Source organism: Myxine glutinosa, chromosome 5, assembly GCF_964187855.1.
Source record: "Myxine glutinosa chromosome 5, kmMyxGlut1.1, whole genome shotgun sequence".
Taxonomy (NCBI): domain Eukaryota; kingdom Metazoa; phylum Chordata; class Myxini; order Myxiniformes; family Myxinidae; genus Myxine; species Myxine glutinosa.
Genome location: NC_136265.1, coordinates 135,900,825 through 135,921,816, shown reverse-complemented (window position 1 = coordinate 135,921,816; position 20,992 = coordinate 135,900,825). Strand labels below are relative to the sequence as shown.

At 46.4% G+C, this 20,992-nt stretch overlaps 1 protein-coding gene across 1 annotated transcript; it reads left to right on the top strand.

Annotated features, from left to right (window-relative positions):
- Positions 1 to 704: 704 nt before the first annotated feature.
- On the top strand, positions 705 to 20,404 carry GINM1 (glycosylated integral membrane protein 1). The gene is made up of 8 exons (XM_068116114.2): positions 705 to 854; positions 5,337 to 5,393; positions 11,732 to 11,831; positions 14,056 to 14,195; positions 14,365 to 14,527; positions 17,190 to 17,323; positions 17,424 to 17,602; positions 17,760 to 20,404. Exons 1-8 carry the CDS (start codon positions 774 to 776, stop codon positions 17,842 to 17,844), a joined length of 939 nt encoding a protein of 312 aa, XP_067972215.2. The 5' UTR covers positions 705 to 773; the 3' UTR covers positions 17,845 to 20,404.
- Positions 20,405 to 20,992: the final 588 nt, after the last annotated feature.

Below are 20,992 nucleotides of genomic sequence, written 5' to 3'. Positions count from 1 at the left end.
TTGACGGTATGGGCGTGGCGTGCGCTCGGGTGTTGGAGCCACGCCCCTTTACGAGGATCGGGCGGAAGTAAAGGGGGGATATAAAAAGACATGACTTCCGGAGTTCCGGTCGGGGTTTAGTTCTGTGGAAATAAAGGAGCCTTGAACAAGTCAAGAAGTTTTTACCCTCTCGTTGTCCGCAACTCCTACATTGTGTTTTTAAAGGATTCCTTTTCGCGGGTTTTACTTCGTTTTACATCCTTATTGATCATCACAGATACACATGCAATATGTTTGTCAAGTACAATATTGTGCTTTTGATTAAATGCGTCAGCGAAGTGACGGGAGGGACGCCTCGTAGTCGTATCTCATATTCGATTCACCATCCAGTTTCCTCACATTGATATTGTTAGGGGCGTGTGCAATTACTAATCTGCTTGTGGAGCGCTCGCCAAGTGGCTTAAGCATTCAAGCAAGCACTCCATTCAAAACCGTTTATAAGGAACGCCTGGCTTGGCTTAAATTGGGCGAAGCTTCAATTCCCATCATCAATTATAACAAGAAAAAAAAACAACCAACCAATGGCCTTCACATAATATCTTGCCATCGACGTCATCAGCATGACTCCTCCCCCTTTCCATCCCATCGCATACTAACGTCATCAGCACGACTCCTCCCATCCCATCCCATCCCATACCCACCGACGTCATCAGCACGACTCCTCCCCCTTTCTATCCCATCCCAATTCCCAGCCCATACCAACACCCGTGCCAAAACCGCTGCTCTCAAGCGCAATGGCGGTTAGTCTGTTTACCTTCGGGCTACTCGCGCTTATGGCTTCCGTCGGCCCTGGACAAGCTGCAGAAGCCACTCAGGTGCTTGCTTTTTCTCCCATCTCATAACCATTGTCTGTGTCCGCTGGTTCTCTTATCTGCGGGCTCCTTGTCTGTTTAGCCCGACGAACGATATCATTTTCCTAGCTCTCATTGGGTGTTTCGCACACACGAGACCCCATCACTCGTCTATCCGAGATCGTAGGCGGCTTTGGCCTAGCGCGGCCTTTGGGTCCGATCGTTATTTCCTTCACAAACGGGCCGCGTCTCAAACCACACTCGGACGGCATCGTTTTTCCTCTAGATCTGAATGAACCATATTGATTTTACAAGATTGGCAATTTTTAATGTTGCGGTTTTTATTTATTTTATTTACGATGCGAAATGTCTACTTGGGATTTGAGTGTGTTGGGTTCAGCTCCCGATGTGGAATCTTCGTGTTTGATGGCGATCTTGCGGACACCGATGAATGTTTCTTTACAAGGGTCAGTTTGAAGCCATCGGTTCGAGGTTCGAGTACCTTGTGATGTAATCTGATTGTTGTGCATTAGTGAGATCCGGTGTCATGGTGGTGAAATGGTCAGGAGGTCGATGGTTCAAATCCTGCCCCGAGCCCTACCAAAGGCTTTGAAAATGGTACGTGCTGCTTTCGTGCTTAAAACGGACAGAGCACGGACAAACCACCTTAGGTTGGCAACCATTCCGCAGGCTTGATCGGCCGAATGCTTTCCTCCTGCGTTGCATTTCCTTGTAAGGATGTTATTGTTATTAGTCCTCTACCTACCTGCAGTCCTCTACCTGCCGTCCTGTTATTAGTCCTCTACCTACCTGCAGTCCTCTACCTGCCGTCCTGTTATTAGTCCTCTACCTACCTGCAGTCCTCTACCTGCCGTCCTGTTATTAGTCCTGCAGTCCTGTTATTAGTCCTGTACCTACCTCTACCTACCTGCAGTCCTCTACCTACCTGCAGTCCTCTACCTACCTGCAGTCCTCTACCTACCTGCCTACCTACCAACCTGTCTACCTACCTGCAGTCCTGTTATTAGTCCTCTACCTACCTGCAGTCCTCTACCTGCCGTCCTGTTATTAGTCCTGCAGTCCTGTTATTAGTCCTGTACCTACCTCTACCTACCTGCAGTCCTGTTATTAGTCCTCTACCTACCTGCCTCTACTATTAGTCCTCTACCTGCAGGGGAATTTCGGTTTGCTGTCATTACATCCAAGCTGTGGTTTTATGAACTTTTGACCCTTACCTTTAACATATTCGACTGAAACTTGGTACATTGCATTGCAGAACTAGAAGGGCACTAGGTAGAGGGCATACCTCTGCCAGGATAAACAGTTTGTTTTGTATCCACTGATAGGTAAGATCTGGATTCGGACCTGAACCAAAATCTAATCGCCTTGTTCTTGTCACCGAACCAACTCGTCCACCAAGTTTAGTCATAACTCGTCCGTAACTTTTAAAAAGATCATGTTATATATCGCTTTTCACCCGATCTCTCAATGGGGAGGAATCACTTTTTTTTTAAAATTATTGTATCTGAATCCATATTCAGATCTTCACCAAAATCCAATCGATTCGTCCTTGTCCGACACACACAACCTGTCCACCAAGTTTCGTCCAAAGGCATGCATAACTTTTTGAGATATCTTGTTCAAAGAAAGACAGACAGGGGTGAAAACATAACCTCCATCTACCTTCGGTGGCGGAGGTAACAAGTTTGAGTTTCAGGACGTTTTGTCAATTTTTTAAATTCGTTAAAAATTACGAAAACAAACAAACATTCAATGGCACTGGTAGGGACATGTATTGATTGCAAAGCAATTCTTGCTCTTGTTATGATTATTTTCATCGTTATCTTGTAGTGTGACAACTCTCAGACGTTTTTATCAAGTCTTTCCCCCACATTTCAGATTATTTGCTGATGATGCAATGAACAGATTGTGAAACTATTTTGGTATCGTGTCATTTGTCGGTCCGATGCAAACTATCAGGTTTTATCACCATTGCACTGCTCACCACCACCCCGCCAGGTCATTGTCAAACCCCTACCCCATCTCGCTCATTGTCCCACCCTCCCTCCCCCTTATCTCGCTTATTGTCCCACCCTCCCTCCCCCTTATCTCGCTTATTGTCCCACCCTCCCTCCCCCTTATCTCGCTTATTGTCCCACCCTCCCTCCCCCTTATCTCGCTTATTGTCCCACCCTCCCTCCTCCTTATCTCGCTTATTGTCCCACTCTCTCCCCCCCCCCCATCTCTCTCATTGTCCCACCCTCCCTCCCCTCATCTCGCTTATTGTCCCACTCTCCTCCCCCCCCCCCATCTCGCTCATTGTCCCATCCTCCCTCCCCCAGCTCGCTCATTGGCCCACCCTCCCTCCCCCCAATCTCGCTCGTTGTCTCACCCTCTTTCCCTCCCTCCCCCATCTCGTTCATTGTCCCATCTCCTTTCCCTCCCTTTCCCCAATCGCGCTCATTGTCCCACCCTCCCTCCCCCTCATCTTGCTCATTGTCCCACCCCTCCCTCCCCCTCATCTCGCTCATTGTCCCACCCTCCCTCCCCCCATCTCGCTCATTGTCCCACCCTCCCTCCCCCCCATCTCGCTCATTGTCCCACCCTCCCTCCCCCCCATCTCGCTCATTGTCCCACCCTCCCTCCCCCCCATCTCGCTCATTGTCCCACCCTCCCTCCCCCCCATCTCGCTCATTGTCCCATCCTCCCTCCCCCCCCCATCTCGCTCATTGTCCCACCCTCCCTCCCCCCCATCTCGCTCATTGTCCCACCCTCCTCCCCCCCCCCATCTCGCTCATTGTCCCACCCTCCCTCCCCCCCATCTCGCTCATTGTCCCATCCTCCCTCCCCCCCCATCTCGCTCATTGTCCCACCCTCCCTCCCCCCCATCTCGCTCATTGTCCCACCCTCCCTCCCCCCATCTCGCTCATTGTCCCACCCTCCCTCCCCCCCATCTCGCTCATTGTCCCATCCTCCCTCCCCCCCATCTCGCTCATTGTCCCACCCTCCCTCCCTCCCACCTCACTCGTTGTCCCACCTGCCCTCTCTCCCCCCCCCCCCCCACAATCTCGCTCGTTGTCCCACCTTTCCTCTTCCCCCTCCCCTCTCCTCGCATTTCACTCGTTGTCTCACCCTCCCTCCTCCCAATCTCGCTCATTGTCATTGTCCCACCCTCCCTCCCCCCAATATCACCTCCCCCCCCCCCCAATCTCGCTCATTGTCCCACCCTCCCACCTCCTCTCCATCATCTCGCTCTCCCCCCACCCCATCTCGCTCATCATTCCAACTACCCCGCTTTTTTCACTTTTTCTTTCTGATGTCACATTTGAAAAGGTCAACTTATCATTGTGGTGATAGGGGCGGTCATAAAACGTTTATTCAAACATTGAATGTTTATTTATGTTTAATGATAAATTGACCTTTGTGATAAAAATGGACCTCAGACGTATCGATATCATGAGACATGTTACCTTAAGGCATTCTGGGGGAGAAAACTGTGGTTCAATCCACCATTGTGGTTTCCATGAGATGTTGTTTGAATTACTGGCTGGTTAGACGTGAAAGATGTTCATTCTTCTGTGCGAAACTCAACCAAAACTTCCTCTTCTTCAGATGTTTTTTTTTTGGTATACATTATATCAAGGCTCATGAAAGAGCTGGAGCAAAATGTAAAGGGGGAAACACCAACAGCAGAGTGGAAGTGAGATCAAGGGGAGGGGGAGAAGGACACATGGGGGGGGGGGGGGGTGAACAAGCTAGCTGAATGAAACAGAGGAAGAGGGAAGTGGCAATGAAACTGCAAAGGAACAAACCCATGACAACTAACAAACGAAAATACCTTGGGAATGGGGTCATTTGGGATACAAGATATAATGAGTATGGATAGGGGATGACCTGACGTCTTGAAATCCTGGAGGGAAGAATGGGACTGAACAGACTGGGGAAGTTTGTTCCACAGACGAGAGAAAAGAGGAACAAATGAGTCGAGGTGAGCCCGTGAACCTGGAATAACAATGTTTGTAAAAGATAAATGAGTGTTGGCCTGTCAGGTTGTCAAGCAAACATCACTTGGAAACAAAGATTGTGGATTGTACCGATAAATTCTTCATGGAATTCCTTATAACGGTGAACATATGACTTCAATTAGGGATAGGTCCATTGTATTGGCATTTTCATTTCATGCATTTTTAAACGAAGGCACTGATTTGGCATCGTGCATCTGACGTCGTCATCATCTTGTGCTGTGCTTACTGCGTGTCCGCTCTATGATCCCTATCAAATTCGGCCATGGTACTTCTATATTGTCACTGTCAGATGAGGAATGACAAAGATTGACGCTTGTCCCCAAATCCCCCAAAACATCTGCAATTCCACTTTCAATGGTTCTCTTCCACTTGTATTGTTCTGGCATCAGACGACAAACAAATCCATCACAGATGCTTACGATTTCTTAATTATCATTAATGTGATGCCCCTCCCCTCCTCCCACCCACCCACCAATCACAGACAAGTGTCACCACTAAAGTTACGGTGCAGATGGTGAATTCCTCTGAGCAATATGAGGTAAGTACAATTTGCATTTGGCCCTTTTTGCCTTTTCAAACATTTTCCCAGCTCCGTGTTTGCTTGCCTAAAGCAAGTTTGCATTCCTTTTATGATTTGTATTACATCCTCCACCGTTCTGGTTGTGCTTCCTGGTTTGTAGACACCCGAGTACTGACCCAGCTGACAGTACTGACCCAGCTGACGGGCACTTCTGAATGGGAAATGTTCCAAATTGTTTGCTTCGTGGTTTGAAAAGGGATTGCACATCGATTCGGAACGCTCTACGTCGAGGGCAAACTAATTCTAGATACTAATTTTCCTCAAAAATGTCGAGCTCACCATCTCAAGCGACTTCTCTGGAGCGTTCGTCCTCGAGTTCCGGGCTATGCAATCAAGTGGGGAGGTTGAGGGGTGGCAGAGACGAGCAATTTGATGTTCCTTTTGGATATTATTCAAACCCAAGAGCTTGCATTCCCAAATTCTCGCAGCAATTCCCAAAGCATCGCTGGTGAGTTTTTCCTTTCTTCTTTTCTGTAGCTGTAGGGGATTGAGCACAAAATATTGATGCAATTATAATCGGTGGTCGTTTGTGTCCGCAGCGTGTCTTCGCATGGCTCGTCAGCGCGCATCTGTTACTGACGAGGCGGGTTGATTGTCGTGGTTGGTATTGCTACCGGGCACATCGTTTTCCACTGCGGTGTTCCGTTTCATTTATTTATTTTTCTTGCTTTTATTATTCTAATTCTTCTTGAAGTGTTTCTGTTTTATTATTTTTCCATTGGAGTTTTGTCCCACCAATTTCTGCCCCATGCTGTGCGTTGGTGATCATCCCAATATGGCTGAACGTACAGTCATGTGAAAAAGTAAGTACACCCCACGTAAAGTTTTGACTTTTTCAACACATTTCAACATACAGCTATTTGATCTTCATTTCAACAATATTGACATATAAAGGTGATATAATATAACAAATATCATGAAACATTTACATTTTGTAGTCCATTGTATAATTTAAATAAACATAAATGCAAATTTCGCATGTGGAAAAAGTAAGTACACCCCTACATTTATCACTACTTCAAATACCTAAAATTAGAATCAGGTGCACCAGCTCAGGTGCAAATGATTAGAACATCATTAGAGAGGATCTTGGAGGAACCTGTCTTATTTAAACCTCAGACATTTCGTTTGGTTTGCTCTTTGTTGTTGAAGTGTGCGGCGTCACCATGCCCAGATCAAAAGAGCTCTCTGAGGCCTTCAGAAAGAAGGTTATAGATGCCTACGAGTCTGGGAAGGGATTTGAAAAGATCTCCAAACAATTTGAAATCAATCATTCGACTGTCCAGAAGATCATCTACAAGTGGAGAAGGTTCCAAACAACTGCCAACTTGTTCAGGCAAGGCCGCCCCAGCAAGTTCAGCCTGAGAGCAGACCGCAAGATGCTGAAAGAAGTCTCTAGGAACCCCAGAATGTCATCACGGGACCTACAGGTAGCTCTTGCCACTGTTGATGTCAAAGTGCACGAGTCTACCATTAGAAAGAGGCTGCACAAATTTGATCTACATGGGAGGTGTGCCAGGAGGAAACCTTTGCTGTCCAGAAAGAACATCAGGGCAAGACTAAAGTTTGCCAATGGACACCTAGGCAAAGACCAGCACTTCTGGAACAATGTGCTCTGGACAGATGAGTCAAAGGTAGAGCTATTTGGCCACAGTACCAGAAGACATGTTTGGTGAAAACCAAAGACAGCATTTGACCACAAGAACCTGATACCAACTGTAAAGCTTGGTGGTGGAAATATTATGGTTTGGGGCAGCTTTGCTGCATCAGGGCCTGGGCAGCTCACCATCATAGAATCCACTATGAATTCTTCATTGTACCAGAGGGTGCTTGGGGATAATGTGAGGCCATCTGTCGGAAAGTTGAAGCTCAACCGAAGGTGGACCTTGCAACATGACAATGACCCTAAACATACCAGTAAATCCACCAAGGAATGGCTGAAAAGAAAGAAATGGAGGGTTCTGGAATGGTCAAGTCAAATCCCGGATCTAAATCCCATCGAGATGTTGTGGGGGGATTTGAAACGAGCTGTGCATGCAAGAAACCCCTCAAACATTGCACAGCTGAAAGAATTCTGCATGCAGGAGTGGGCAAAAATTTCTCCCAGTCGATGTCAGAGACTGGTAGACAGTTATAAGAAACGCCTACTTGAGGTTGTTTCTGCCAAAGGGGGCAATACCACCTATTAGAGCCAAGGGTGTACTTACTTTTTCCACATGCGAAATTTGCATTGATGTGTATTTAAATTATATAATGGACTACAAAATGTAAATGTTTCATGATATTTGTTATATTATATCACCTTTATCAATGTTGTTGAAATGAAGATTAAATAGCTGTATGTTGAAATATGTTGAAAAAGTCAAAACTTTACATGGGCTGTACTTACTTTTTCACGTGACTGTATTTAATGTGTATCTGCAGAAGGATCTAATGCATCGTGATACCACCCGTCCCTCCCCTACCTGCACCCTCCCACTCACCCTCCCGCCGTTCTTGTGGTCACAGGGTTTTGGCTCATTAATTTGATTACAAACATCCTGTTGATTAAAAAGCCACGCTGAAGTAATTGCAGCATTTGTGTGAACATTTCAAGCATTTAATGTCTCATGTGTGAACAAAAATAATAATTAATTACAAGAACGGCACTCGGTGGAGCACGTACCTCGGCCAGGGTGAACAGTTTAAGTTTTGTATTCCAGGCTGGATCTGTGTCCGGATCTTCACCAACATCTAATCGGCTTGTTCTTGTCACACACCTAACCTGTCCATAGCTTTTTGAGATATCCTGCTCACAGACAGGGGTGAAAACATAACCTCCGTTCAGTGGCGGAAATAATAGTAATGCTTGGAGGCCTGGACTCCTGACAGGGCTTCTGGGCGATCACGACGAGTGGAGAAATGTATCCAGGTGAGAGAGAACCATTCCTGGGCACATCACCATTTCGACATGGGATTATCGACCGATTTGGGCTGACGACGAGTGGGATGTTTGACAACCCTCCAACGACCCGTGGAGCAATGATCCTGGATTTTTGGAGTTTCACCAGAAGGGGGTTAATGGTGGACCGCATGCATCCTGCAGAAACCTGGGGGACCAAAGCATGGAAAGACCAGAAAGGAGGTGGATGGAAGACAGAGACCACTGACCTGTCTGTAATGGGAAAGTAATCGACCCATGGACTCAGCTTCATTGTGGGAGATTCATTAATCTTAAAGGCTTTGGTTTCCACGGCGGTAAGATGTGAGGCAGGGAAGCCAGCCTAGAGAGAAGAGCAGTACTCCATCAAGCTGCGGATGAATGCCTTTTAGGTGGATAGGAGTTCAGGTGTGCCAAGGAAGGACTTTGTACGACGGAAGATACCGTCTGCGGCTGGCTTTGGAGGCCAAATTTGAAATGAGCTTTGCCCACGAGTGATCATAGCTGATAGTGAGACCCAGCAGTTTGAATGACAACCTCCTCAAAAGGATTGTTAAGCCAATAGACAGGAGGGTTTGCCAGATGGTCCTCTTGGAGAGAGATTGTGTGTGTGTGTGTGTGTGTGTGTGTGTGTGTGTGTGTGTGTGTGTGTGTGTGTGTGTGTGTGTGTGTGTGTGTGTGTGTGTGTGTGTGTGTGTGTGTGTGTGTGTGTGTGTGTGTGTGTGTGTGTGTGTGTGTGTGTGTATGTGTGTGTGTGTGAGAGAAAGAGAGAAAGAGAAAGACACACACACACTGTGTGTGTGTGTGTGTGTGTGTGTGTGTGTGTGTGTGTGTGTGTGTGTGTGTGAGAGAGAGAGAGAGATTTGTCAGGATTGAAAGACATTCCAAGTGTTTGACCAGCTCGTGATTCTATCAAGGTCTAAAGAGAGGGAAGAGGCTGCAACCTGCCTGTCTGAAGGATGAGGGACGTCACAGCATAGGGTGGAATCAGTAAAGAGGATTTTCCAGAGAGTGAGGTCGTTTACGAAGATTAGAAATAGACTAGGCCAAGAGCACTTCTTGGGACACTGCAGCTTTGACAGAGGAGATGAAAGGATTCTATTGAGAGCCACGCATTGGCTACGAGAGTAGAGGAGGTCTGTAAGCCATGTGTGGAGTTGGACTCGGATGCCATAGGCAGACAGTTTGGGGAGTAAGACGGGCTGCCTGACTATCAAAAGCACGGGATATGTCCACAGAGATGGGCCCTGATCTCGTGTCTGACATTGAGGACCTCCATCCTTTGATGGGTGAGTAGAAGCAGCATGTCCAAGGTTGTGTGAACTGGTCTGAAACCAAATTGATTATCTGAGATTAGGCTGTTGGTGAAAAGGAAGGATTTGATGTCAGCTGTGATGATGGATTCAATGACCTTGCTGATGATTGGAAGTAAGCTGATAGGCCATTAGTTGAGGGGATCCATGTTTTGCACCTTTTATGTAATGCAGTGATGTGAGCTGATTCCCAAGCAGATGAAAGATGACCTAGGGCAAGTGATTGGGTGAAAAGGGCAGAGAGAGGATGTGCAAGAGCAGCAGAGCATACAAATATTGTATACAACGCCTTGTTTCCACCAGAAAGTTCAGTACTTTTCCAAGCTGGAATCGGGCCATGGTGGAATCGAGGTCTGCTTCCCCAAAAGCAAGCCTGAGGCAGGCGCCATTATGCTACAGTTGTGCATTGGTCCCGCTTGTGAAGCGTTAGCGATCAAGGCAGTGTGTTCAGAGATGGCCAAACTTATTCTGGGGCATCATGCACTTTTTAAAAGGACGTTGTGGAATAACAGGGAATTTGCTAACATGTGGCAGTCCTGAGTAATGACCATGTTCAGCACTGAGGACCCAAATGAGCACCGCCACTACAATACGAGCAATTTGAAGCCTTAGCCAGTTACTACAAGGTCAGCAGATAGGGCCCTGATCTCAGATAGGACGAATGCTCTGGATTCTTTGACAACTGGTGCTATTTTCACCAATTCTTGAGGGATAAAACAAAACCGGGAATTCGGGAACACAATGTGACGCCTCTTGGGCCACGACATTCACATTTGCTAATTGTGAGGCCCCCGGATCGCAAGAAGGCATTCTGTCTGACCGTCGTCGACTACTTCGTCCTTTTTCCCATTTGCTGATCCGTTTAATTGTTTCTGCCATCATGTTTTGAAAGTTGACATCTGCCGGTGTTCTTATTACCCTACCCGTCCCAGTTTCCATCCCATGGCATGGATGAGGGTCCAGTTTTCATTCTTGTTTATGTCGGTCATCTGTCAGGCTCGATGAAGAAACTGCCTTTCTCGCATCATCGCAATCCATCTGGGACGAGGATCCTACGCTTGCTGATGGTTGTGTGGCTTGTAGGAAAAGTCGGTTTGGGCCACCGTTTGTAGATTTGTTTTTGATGAAAATAACCTTGTCAAACTGGTAGGATGACATTCTTGCCATTGCAGATCTTTGTCTTCTTTCCTGAATGAAGCTGTGCAGTGATTGTGTGGTTGCACCGGATTACGGGTGTGCTTAGTGTGGACCGCTGGGGTACCGCTGGGCTTTCGTGCTGTTAATTAGAAAGAAGAAGAAGAACCACCTTTAGAGGCCATTTTTCCCCGCAGAGCAGGGGTTGGCCTTTTTCGGGCACCGTGGTCCCCTTTTTGAAGCAATGTTTTATGGCCGGATGCCCTTCCTGCCGCCAACCCTGTTAATCGCCTCTTGCAACACAAAGGGAATTACCAGTGATCTGGTACTCAATTTGCCGACCTCGGAAGGATGACAGGCTGAGTCAACCACCCTGGCGTTAATTCAGCGATTGACCAGGATTCGAACCCAGGATCCTAGGATCCCAAGCCGGCACCTTAACCGCTAAGCCAACACCAGGCTTTTAATTAGAATGCTCCTTTATTCACAACCCCCTCCGCTCCCCCGGCACCCGCACCCCCTCGCCGGGATCGAATAATGGCTGTCCATGAAGATTTGGATTATATGCAGGCCATATTGCAAAACCCTTTGTGACAATGGTCTTTATTTGAAACTGTCCTGGTCTGCAGATTTGCGGATGTTTATCTGAACCGCAGGGCCAGAGTTTGTCAAAGGTCAAATTCGGTTTTATTGCTCGTTTTAGTTACTTGCTTTGAAATCAAAGTACAGGTCTGCACATCAATACTCGCTGTCCAAGTTTCTGGTGTGAGGATTTGCACTGACTGATTAACGGGCGACAGAAAGAAAAGGAAAAAAACAAAAACAGAACAATTCCCCAGCTCAGGAAAACACATCGTGGCCGCGTAGAGGAGTTGATATCAGATTCTCTTGCCTGTTTTCCCATGGCCTCGCGTGCGTGTGCACTGCAGGTGTCCGTTGTGGTCGGGACGTTGGGTGGACAAGTCTACGTGAACGCCTTCCTCGTTAGCCTAAACATGGTGATGCGCATCAAGCGACACGCTCTTGTCGGTGCGTCTTTGGCTCGCCGTTCCTGCTTCTCAACGCACCTACACCATCGCACCTGCACTCAGGCTCATGATTGGAGGAGCACACATTTTAGATATTATATGGTGGAAATGGACTCCCGGAGAATTAGTACTTTTATGCGGAATACAAACGCATTAGAAAATTAGATGGACAAATCTAGACAGTATATTGGATTTTAACCTGAGATTCTGGATTTATTCGAAATATGGTCAAAATAGGCAGATATTGGATATATTGTGAATGGATATATTGGATTAACCTGAGATTTAACTCGAGGTCAAACTTCTAAAATCATCAATTTCTGTCTGAAACATTGTCCATTTTTATCCTATTAACTTGAAAATTAAACAGCAATTACATAGTGCCTCACTGAATTGGGAAACCAACTATTTTTGAGGTCAAAAGGTCAAAGTTCAACTCAAGGTCAAACTTCTAATATCAATTTTCATCTGAAAAAGAATCTATTTTAATCCGATTGACCTGAACTTTCATTAAGATCGTCAATTTTAATCTTGATGAAATGGACAATTTGATGTATCCATGGCCATGTTTCTTTTTTTTGAACGGGTGGATTTTGCGAGTATCGTGCTCCACATGACGTCTTGTTTTTGTTTTTTCTTTATACCACCTCTCCGGTCTTTGTCCCTCTGCCTTCTCCACCTCCGGTCTAGCTCCGGCCCTTCCCAGCTCCTCCAGGATGCACACCTTCTTCCAGAAATCCCATCCTGGTTAAACTCCCAAAATCCATGCTTTGTGCACACCTCAATTATTTTGCTCTCACTTCTCTATTCTATGGAATCACCTTCCCAAGGCTATTCAATCCCATTCTTCTTCTTTCCAAAACTTCAAGCAGGCAGTGCACAGCCATCTCATGTCTCCCCCTGCCCCCTCTCCCATCTTCCCCCATCCCTTCCCACAACTTCTAGCTTATCTGGAATTGGAATTCCAGATAAGGTATCGTCATCGTGCACGGTCTGCCTGTTGTCGATTTCGACTTTTCTGGCCAAACCGCTGAACCGATCCGGCTGAAATTTGGCAGCAAGCTTCCGCTCCTGACTGGTAACGGGGATTGCAAAGCTTGTTCCGTTCACGTGACCAGAAGTGTGTCAAAATGGCAGACTTAGTAAATTCCTTCAAAATTTTTCTTCTCCAGACCCACCAGTCAGAATGCTATCAAATTTGGGTTACAGCATGAAGCCAGCACCCAGATAGGCTACTGGCCCAGTGGTCCTATTTATTTTTTTCTCCCACCATTAACCATACCTAACGCAGTCCTCTTATTTTTGGATTACTGTCTCTCTGTCTCTGTCTCTCTCTCTCGGTCTTTCTCTCTCGGTCTTTCTCTCTCAGTCTTTCTCTCTCGGTCTCTCTCTGTCTTTCTCTCTCGGTCTCTCTGTCTTTCTCTCTCTGTCTGTCTTTCTCCCTCTGTCTGTCTTTCTCTCTCTATCTGTCTGTCGGTCTTTCTCTCTCGGTCTTTCTCTCTCGGTCTTTCTCTCTCGGTCTCTCTCTGTCTTTCTCTATCGGTCTCTCTCTGTCTTTCTTTCTCTCTCTGTCTTTCTTTCTCTCTCTGTCTTTCTCTCTCTCTCTGTCTTTCTCTCCCTGTCTGTCTGTCTCCCTCTGTCTGTCTGTCTTTCTCCCTCTGTCTGTCTGTCTTTCTCTCTCTGTCTGTCTTTCTCTCTCTGTCTGTCTTTCTCTCTCTGTCTGTCTTTCTCTCTCTGTCTGTCTTTCTCTCTCTGTCTGTCTTTCTCTCTCTGTCTGTCTTTCTCTCTCTGTCTGTCTTTTTCTCTCTGTCTGTCTGTCTTTCTCTCTCTGTCTGTCTGTCTCTCTCTGTCTGACTCTCTCTCTCTGTCTGACTCTCTTCTCTTCTTATTTGTATTTCAATCACTGTCTCTCTTCTGGTCCCTTCTTTTTCTTTCATTCACTGTCTCTTTATTTCATTTTTTCTTGCTATGTCTATACGTCTTTTCATTCATTCTGTTATTGTGTCCAACTGTTACTCATTGACAGTTCATACTCCCTGCAAGCTCACTTTTTGATGAATCCTAATCTTGTAAAGAATATAAAACAAATGGTTTTGTTTCTTGTGCAGTTTAATTAATGCATCTTCATAGTGAAGTAATTTTCAATAAAATGGGCTCTCTTGTTGGTGCAAACCAACTGCTTGTGTTCTGCTGTTTTGTTGACTTATTTACCTTGGTGTATACAGCTGTGGTGGGGGAGAGTGGAAGCGTGGAGGCACGACCAGTCGAGCTCAGAGTGCTGGCCCTGGAAGCACCATCATCTCTGCCAGGAATAGAGCATGAGGTTGTGGTCCAAGATGAAGTGGTCACTGTGGATGGCATCGAGGTGAAACATGATTTGATTTGAGAGGATAAACTTCAAATGGTGGATCAGACTAGATGGTTGGAGCTTTTCCATTGAAGATTTATGTAGAAACCTGTTGTGCACATGCAGGATGAAACAAACTGGTCGTGTTCTCAAATAGTAAAGCCTACTGGCGCCTCATTGTTTGCAGGTTCACCAGCAAAAGGTCCCGATGGTGCGTCTTCTGCTGGGAGGAGAGCCAGGGGAGCTGACTGGCCACTCGGTGGCTTTTGTCCCATTTGAGCAGAGCATGCTGTTTAGTGCACCTCGGGATTCCGACGTGCAGGGCACGTCACCCAACCTGCCTGGGAAAGGTGATTGCAAAGCAGCCTTCCTCGAATGTTCTCATGTATACTGAAACGCAAAAGAAACTTACCACCTTTGAAACCTTTAAATATCAACAATAACACTGCGTGTAGTAAATGTGTGAACTTATTTGTGGACAATAGTGTCCTCACTGTCAGACAAAACGGTCACGGATGGTCACTTGAACCTTCAATGGTCACTTCATAGCACAGCTGTTGAACAGCCGTTTTGACTGTCAGTGATTAGCCAAGGGGTACGGGATGATTTTAATGAGCTGCACGTGATGTCTTGATATTGGCTTTAAAAAGGCCAGTGCAAAATGGGCATTTCAATCGACATGCCACGATTGTCAAGGGATCAACGGCAGCGTGCCCTGGGCATGCTGCAAGGCGGACTGAGCTACCGTGAGGTGGCACGTCGCCTTGGCTGTTCACACCAGACGATATCGGCCCTGGTGGACAGAGACACCCTCCACAACTCTGCAGATGACAGACCTCGATCAGGGAGGCCATGAGTCACCACTGCAAGGCAGGACAGGCAGATGGTCCGAAGTCACCTGCGGGATCGATTCCGTCCAGCATCCCGCACTGTGGCAGAAACTCCTGGGTGTGCAAACCCACGGATCTCCAATGATACTGCACGAAGACGACTGCATGACTATGGTCTGACTGCCAGAAGACCATACAGAGGCCCCGTGATGACGGCTGCCCATCGCCGCAATTGACAGAGATGGTGCTAGCAGCATCAGCGGTGGACCTTGGCGCAGTGGAACGAGGTCGCTTTCAGCGATGAGTCAAGGTTCTGTTTCAGCGATGAGTCAAGCGATGAGTCAAGGCCAATATCGTCTGGTGTGAACAGCCAAGGCGACGTGCCACCTCACGGTAGCTCAGTCCGCCTTGCAGCATGCCCAGGGCACGCTGCCGTTGATCCCTTGACAATCGTGGCATGTCGATTGAAATGCCCATTTTGCACTGGCCTTTTTAAAGCCAATGTCAAGACATCACGTGCAGCTCATTAAAATCATCCCGTACCCCTTGGCTAATCACTGACAGTCAAAACGGCTGTTCAACAGCTGTGCTATGAAGTGACCATTGAAGGTTCAAGTGACCATCCGTGACCGTTTTGTCTGACAGTGAGGACACTATTGTCCACAAATAAGTTCACACATTTACTACATGCAGTGTTATTGTTGATATTTAAAGGTTTCAAAGGTGGTAAGTTTCTTTTGCGTTTCAGTATACATGCATAAATTCACTGCTGCATTTACTTATTTATTTTTCTTGCCTTGTGTCTCAACATTGGGTATATTTGGCTCCTGTTTTCAGTGAGAGAACTTGCATGCGATACTTTGATCAGATTAAAGCGGATTGTTGGGTATTTATTGCAATTTATTAATTATCTAGAGACCATTTCCGCCAAAGAGAAGTCTTTATCACAGAGGAAGAATGAAGAACAACATTTATAGTGCCTATCTGTGTAGGCATAAAAGAATAACAATGGAGAAAATTGACAGGATGTTGAGAGAGCTATGCTAACCACTGTGGGAAGCAAGAAGAAGCTGACTTTTAAGGTGTTTACCCAGAAGAAGAAGAAGAAGAAGAAGAAGAAGAAGTGTTTTCAGAAGAAAAAGAAGACTGGAAACATCTTGGGAACTCAAGTGAACAGACTGACGTCACAGCTGCGCAGAGCTTTCTCGGTATTGTCAAGACTGAGGCAAACGGTGTTCCACATGCTCGTGGAACATTGTTGTGTTATGAATTTTTGAGGAAACGATAACGTCAGACGATCTGAAGTTTACAAGAGAATGAGCTGTGCAGTGGAGCGATGTGCATCACTCTTGCAGACAGTGTGAGAGTGGTGCAACACGTATAACTGGATGTGAATTGGTGCAGGCCTACATCGAATGAGAAGGTACTGGTTAATCTTGAACCACACTAAGAGTCACTCTGTTTACCTATGCCACCGAAGGAGAACGGAGGTTAGGTTTCACCCCTGCCTGTCTGTCTGTGAACAGGATATCTCCAAGTTGTGGATGGATTCAGCCAAAACTTTGTGGACAGGTTGTGTGTGTGACAAGGACGAAATTATAAGATTTTGGTGAAGATCCGGATTCGGATCCAGACACTAGAATTTTAAAGTGATTCTTCAGCATTGAGAGATGGGGTCAAAACCGTTATATAGCAGGATATTTCAAAAAGTTGTGGACAAGTTCTGATAACTAGTTGGATGAGTTGGTTTGGTGACGAGAACAAGCAGATTCGATTTTGGTTCAGGTCCGGATCCAGATCCTGCCTATCGGTGTGATACAAAACGTTAAGGGTCTAGCAGCGGTATGCGCTCTACTGAGTGCCGTTCCAGTTTACCTTTTGTTACTCCTAGTAATGCCAAGTTGCGTATGTGGCTCGAAACATTTCTCTCTGTGTTGGCGGTGTCTTTGAACGAACTGCTATTTGACCAGGATTTGATTACGAATCGCTCTGCTGTTGCATCATCACCTGATGCAACAATGCCCATGTAGGTCAAGGTGGGAACTTTTGAGCTTGGATAGGGTGTTGGTATGCAATGACAGACACAATTCTAAAGATACCTTGGGTCAGGTGCTCTGTCGGAGCAAGAGACTGCGGAATAATCGATTTGTTGAAAATTTGTTTATTTGCTTTCCCTGCGCAGAGGTGCCAGCAGGGCTGCTGCAAACAACCAGTCACTATCCGCTGGGTCAAGCGGAAACTACATTGGAGGAGGTGGCTGAGCCAGGAAAACTCCCCGAGACACCTTTACGTGCAGAAGCACCCTCCTCATACAGGGTATGCCACTCAATCTCATATACCCACGTTGTCCTAACGTGTACCTGTTCATTTGACTTTATTGAGATGCCTCGGTTGCCCTTCCCACTCGTTTTGGCAGGTGGTGTGCCAACGCGTCGAACTGCTGCGCCAAGAGCTCTGCCGCCTGTGGAGGCAGCTGTGGGCTCAGGCCTTGTCCCTCCTCTGGAGCGCCGCACTGCTGCTCCTCGTCGGGACACTGGGTGCTGGAGCCCTTATTGGTACCCTGCGAGTCGTCTGTCCTCACACACCGCGTGACAGGTACTTCCTGCTTCCTAAACGTTTTTTTGCATTACCTTGCTTGCACAATCAAGAGCATATTGTCGATGCTTGTTGTCCCGAGTTTCTCTTTAACCTTAACATACAAGAGTATTTTTTTTAAAAGGGTCACATTCATCTCGGATTTTGTCTCCGTTAGGCTGGAACCCAAGATATTGAGCCATGAGAGTCTCCAGCTTGACCTGAAACCACTAATCACAGAGAAGTCAAGCACAAGCTGCTGAGATGCTCCTCACCTGTTGACCTCCTCCCCTGGTCTTGACCTTTTTTTTTTCCTTTTTTTTCTGTGGCCCTCCCCTCACACACTTCTTCCCTCCAAGTATTTGCTCAACCACATCACACAGCATTTGTCACACCTCCTGCAGCGCACATCTTTGTCCATTACCATCGGGGCTGCCATGGAAATGATTGTGTGGAATGTTGAGCTTACTCCTTCCCCGTTGGTGAACTTCACAGTTAAATTTCTTTATTTATTTATCTTTGAACTCGTTTGAACAGTTACCTGCACTGGGGTTGGTACATCAGGTGGTTTTTATAACTATTATTGTATTACAATCCTTAACCCCCCCATCCATCTCCCCCGAGTCCCTTAACTTTTTATTCGAATTGGGCTTTGTAGTTGTTGAACTCTTGCAATCGTTATCTCTAATGATTTAGTTCGTTTGGATTTGATCCATTTCCTGCCCGGTGAGATGAATGTCCTCGCCCTTCCTCCTCTCACTGCTTCCCGTAACCCATCTGTGTGGGTGTTAACCCATCTGTGTTAACCTGAGGTTCACATCCATATTGCAAATCATTGTAGTTCGTAGCAGTGTTGGATTCACACCTTTTCTTGGTATATATCTCCAGTTCCAACTTTTTACGATGTGACTGGTAGGCAAATTGTATCTACCGGGGAGAAGTGTTAACCTGAGGTTCCTTGAAGACGACGATGTTGAGTTTGGATTTCCTGCCTGAGTTTGTCGTCGCTGACCACTCGTTCTCGCCATTGCTTTTGGCTTGGACTTTCAAAAAGGTCTCGTGTGATTCTCCCAAAACTATAAGCAGTCTCCAACCTTCAGGTGTTTGCATCCTGCAAAACCCTCGGCATTGTAGGACCAAGGGGCAAGGGGGCAGCTTTCCTTATGTCGTGCGGTTCTCTACCGGATCTTCACAGACCTTTTAACCCCCAACTTGCCAGTAAGGTGTTTGATTGCGCTAATGTACACAAACTCAAAAGTGAAACTAAAAGGCTTGTTTTCCTTTATTTTCTCCTCCTTATCCCCCACTATTGCCCCCTTTCCACTACCCCCATCCCACCCCCAAAACCTCGGCTTCTAAACCTCCTGTTGGAGGTTTTCTTTACTGTATCTGACCATCTTTTTTTCCCCTAATTTTACTTGGAGAACAAAAAATAGATCCTTGAACATTAGAGGTCCCACATGCATGTGGGCATATGACCTGGGGTCTCCAGACCCAAAAAAACACCACTCAACCAATTCGCTTGGCATTTCAAAATGACATAAAACCGTAGCGAGCAAGGGAGAGGAGGATCGTGAGGCGGCCAAACGACTATATTGACTTGAATGACTGACACAAGTGTTGGTCGATCTGAAGGGAAGGGGAGAGGGTGGTGCTCGAGCAGCGATGCTCATGGTTGGGCCACCGTCGTGATTTATTGCGGTCGACATGGACCCGCTGACATTTTCCTTGCACCGTGCCTCGGGTTTCAAGCCTGTACACAATCGCCATTCCCCCCATTCTAGTGTCTGTAACGTGGGTGCCTGTTTTTCATTTCCTCATTATATTTTGGGTTTCACCTCTGCGGTTGCTTTGCTCAATGCTTGGGGAGGGTGGTGTTGTGGGGGGACTAGTGGAGGTAGGCAAGGCATTTATTATGTAAATAATCAAGATTAAATGCATTTGGAGTTTTTGTGACGTCGAAAAGATCTTTTAGCTTATTGTAAATAGTTCCGTGTTCATATCCCCGGCTTGTTCATTACATTCATTGATTGATTCCACCTCGTGTATTTGTGCACGCACCGCCACACGTGGTCACCTGCCCGAACACGAGCTCGTGTTGATGTCGTCAGGCATGCATTGGCGAAATTGTCGTGCCGTTTGCAATTTGACATGACGTCGTGGTAAGGTCCGCGTTTTGCTTTGTGGGCGACTCGTGCAATCCCGTTGTCCTACCTTCGAACATATTGCTTGTGCTCTTGGCTGCTATGTGGTTTATCCAGAGTAATCTGTACGTGCCATATCAAGTTGCAAGTTTGGTATTATTTTTGTTTTATTTCCACTTAATTTGTTTCATCTTCCTGGTTGTTCTGCCATTCACTGCTAATGATAGCAAGCTTTATCTCTGCGTGTTTCTTTTATTTTAAAATTTTTGTTTTTGAAGGTTTTTGAAGAACCTCCTCTCTTTCCTCCTGTCAACCGAACTCTTTCGGACAGAAAACATAGCGGATGTAAATGGTCTTTTTTGTTGTTATTGCCGTCAGGCATGTGAGCAGTGAACGGAATAAGCGTCCGGGGTTGTCGAGGACGTAACCCGGAACGGCCAACCATCGACCTGCGTGCAGGATCCTTTTGTTTTTGTACCGGACGATGTGAAGGTCAAGGCGAGTGCTCTCACGTCTGTAGGATGTAAAATCGAGTTTCCATCCCTGCCCGGTGTGCATGAACTCACTTGGTATGTTTAATAAGGTGTGCATTGGGAACTTTTGGGGGTGAGAGGTGAGGAGGGGAGAATTAGATGCTCTCATGTTAACGTAATGACAAATAAACTATTACTGTAAGGTGCGTTTGTGTTTCTTTGTGTGGTTGGTTATTTCCAAAACATTTGACTATCCCCTCACCATCAGACCACTATAAACGGAACATCAAAATTAACTTTCATCACTTTCATTTTTTTAAATGTGCAGCTTGACAAACACGTTTCTTCAATTGTAATGTCTGATTATGTAACGGGAACTTCACTTCAATCACCTGGTTGATCAACAATGGCATGCTTGAGTGATTTCTGTATAGGGATCTTTTCCTTGAAATAATGGCCCTGATAATGAAATCCTTCAGTTCTCGTGGTTAGACATTCATTTACTGCTGTCTCTAGTCACTCTAGAGGCTTCTGACAGGAAAAACAAGAAGAAAATTCAGATGCCACGCCTGACATCTGAACAATGTTTAAGGGCAATTGGGATGCTTGAGGCTGGTGTAAACCAGCGAACAATTTCCCAACGTCTTGGTTGCTCACAGCCTGCAATTTCCAACCTGGCCAGGCGTTAAGGTGAAACTGGAACTGTGAATGATGGTCCACAAAGAGGAAGACCACGGGTAACCACCCCAAACCAAGACCACTGAATTGTGCTGCAGCATTTTCGTGATCCTTTC

What these genes read in the sequence shown, in the direction of transcription:
- GINM1 (XM_068116114.2), top strand. Translation starts at nt 774, where the DNA reads ATGGCGGTTAGTCTGTTTACCTTCGGGCTACTCGCGCTTATGGCTTCC. An exon ending in TCACTGTGGATGGCATCGAG is followed by an intron (nt 14,196 to 14,364) that starts GTGAAACATGAT and finishes CATTGTTTGCAG; the next exon opens with GTTCACCAGCAAAAGGTCCC. An exon ending in ACCCAACCTGCCTGGGAAAG is followed by an intron (nt 14,528 to 17,189) that starts GTGATTGCAAAG and finishes TTCCCTGCGCAG; the next exon opens with AGGTGCCAGCAGGGCTGCTG.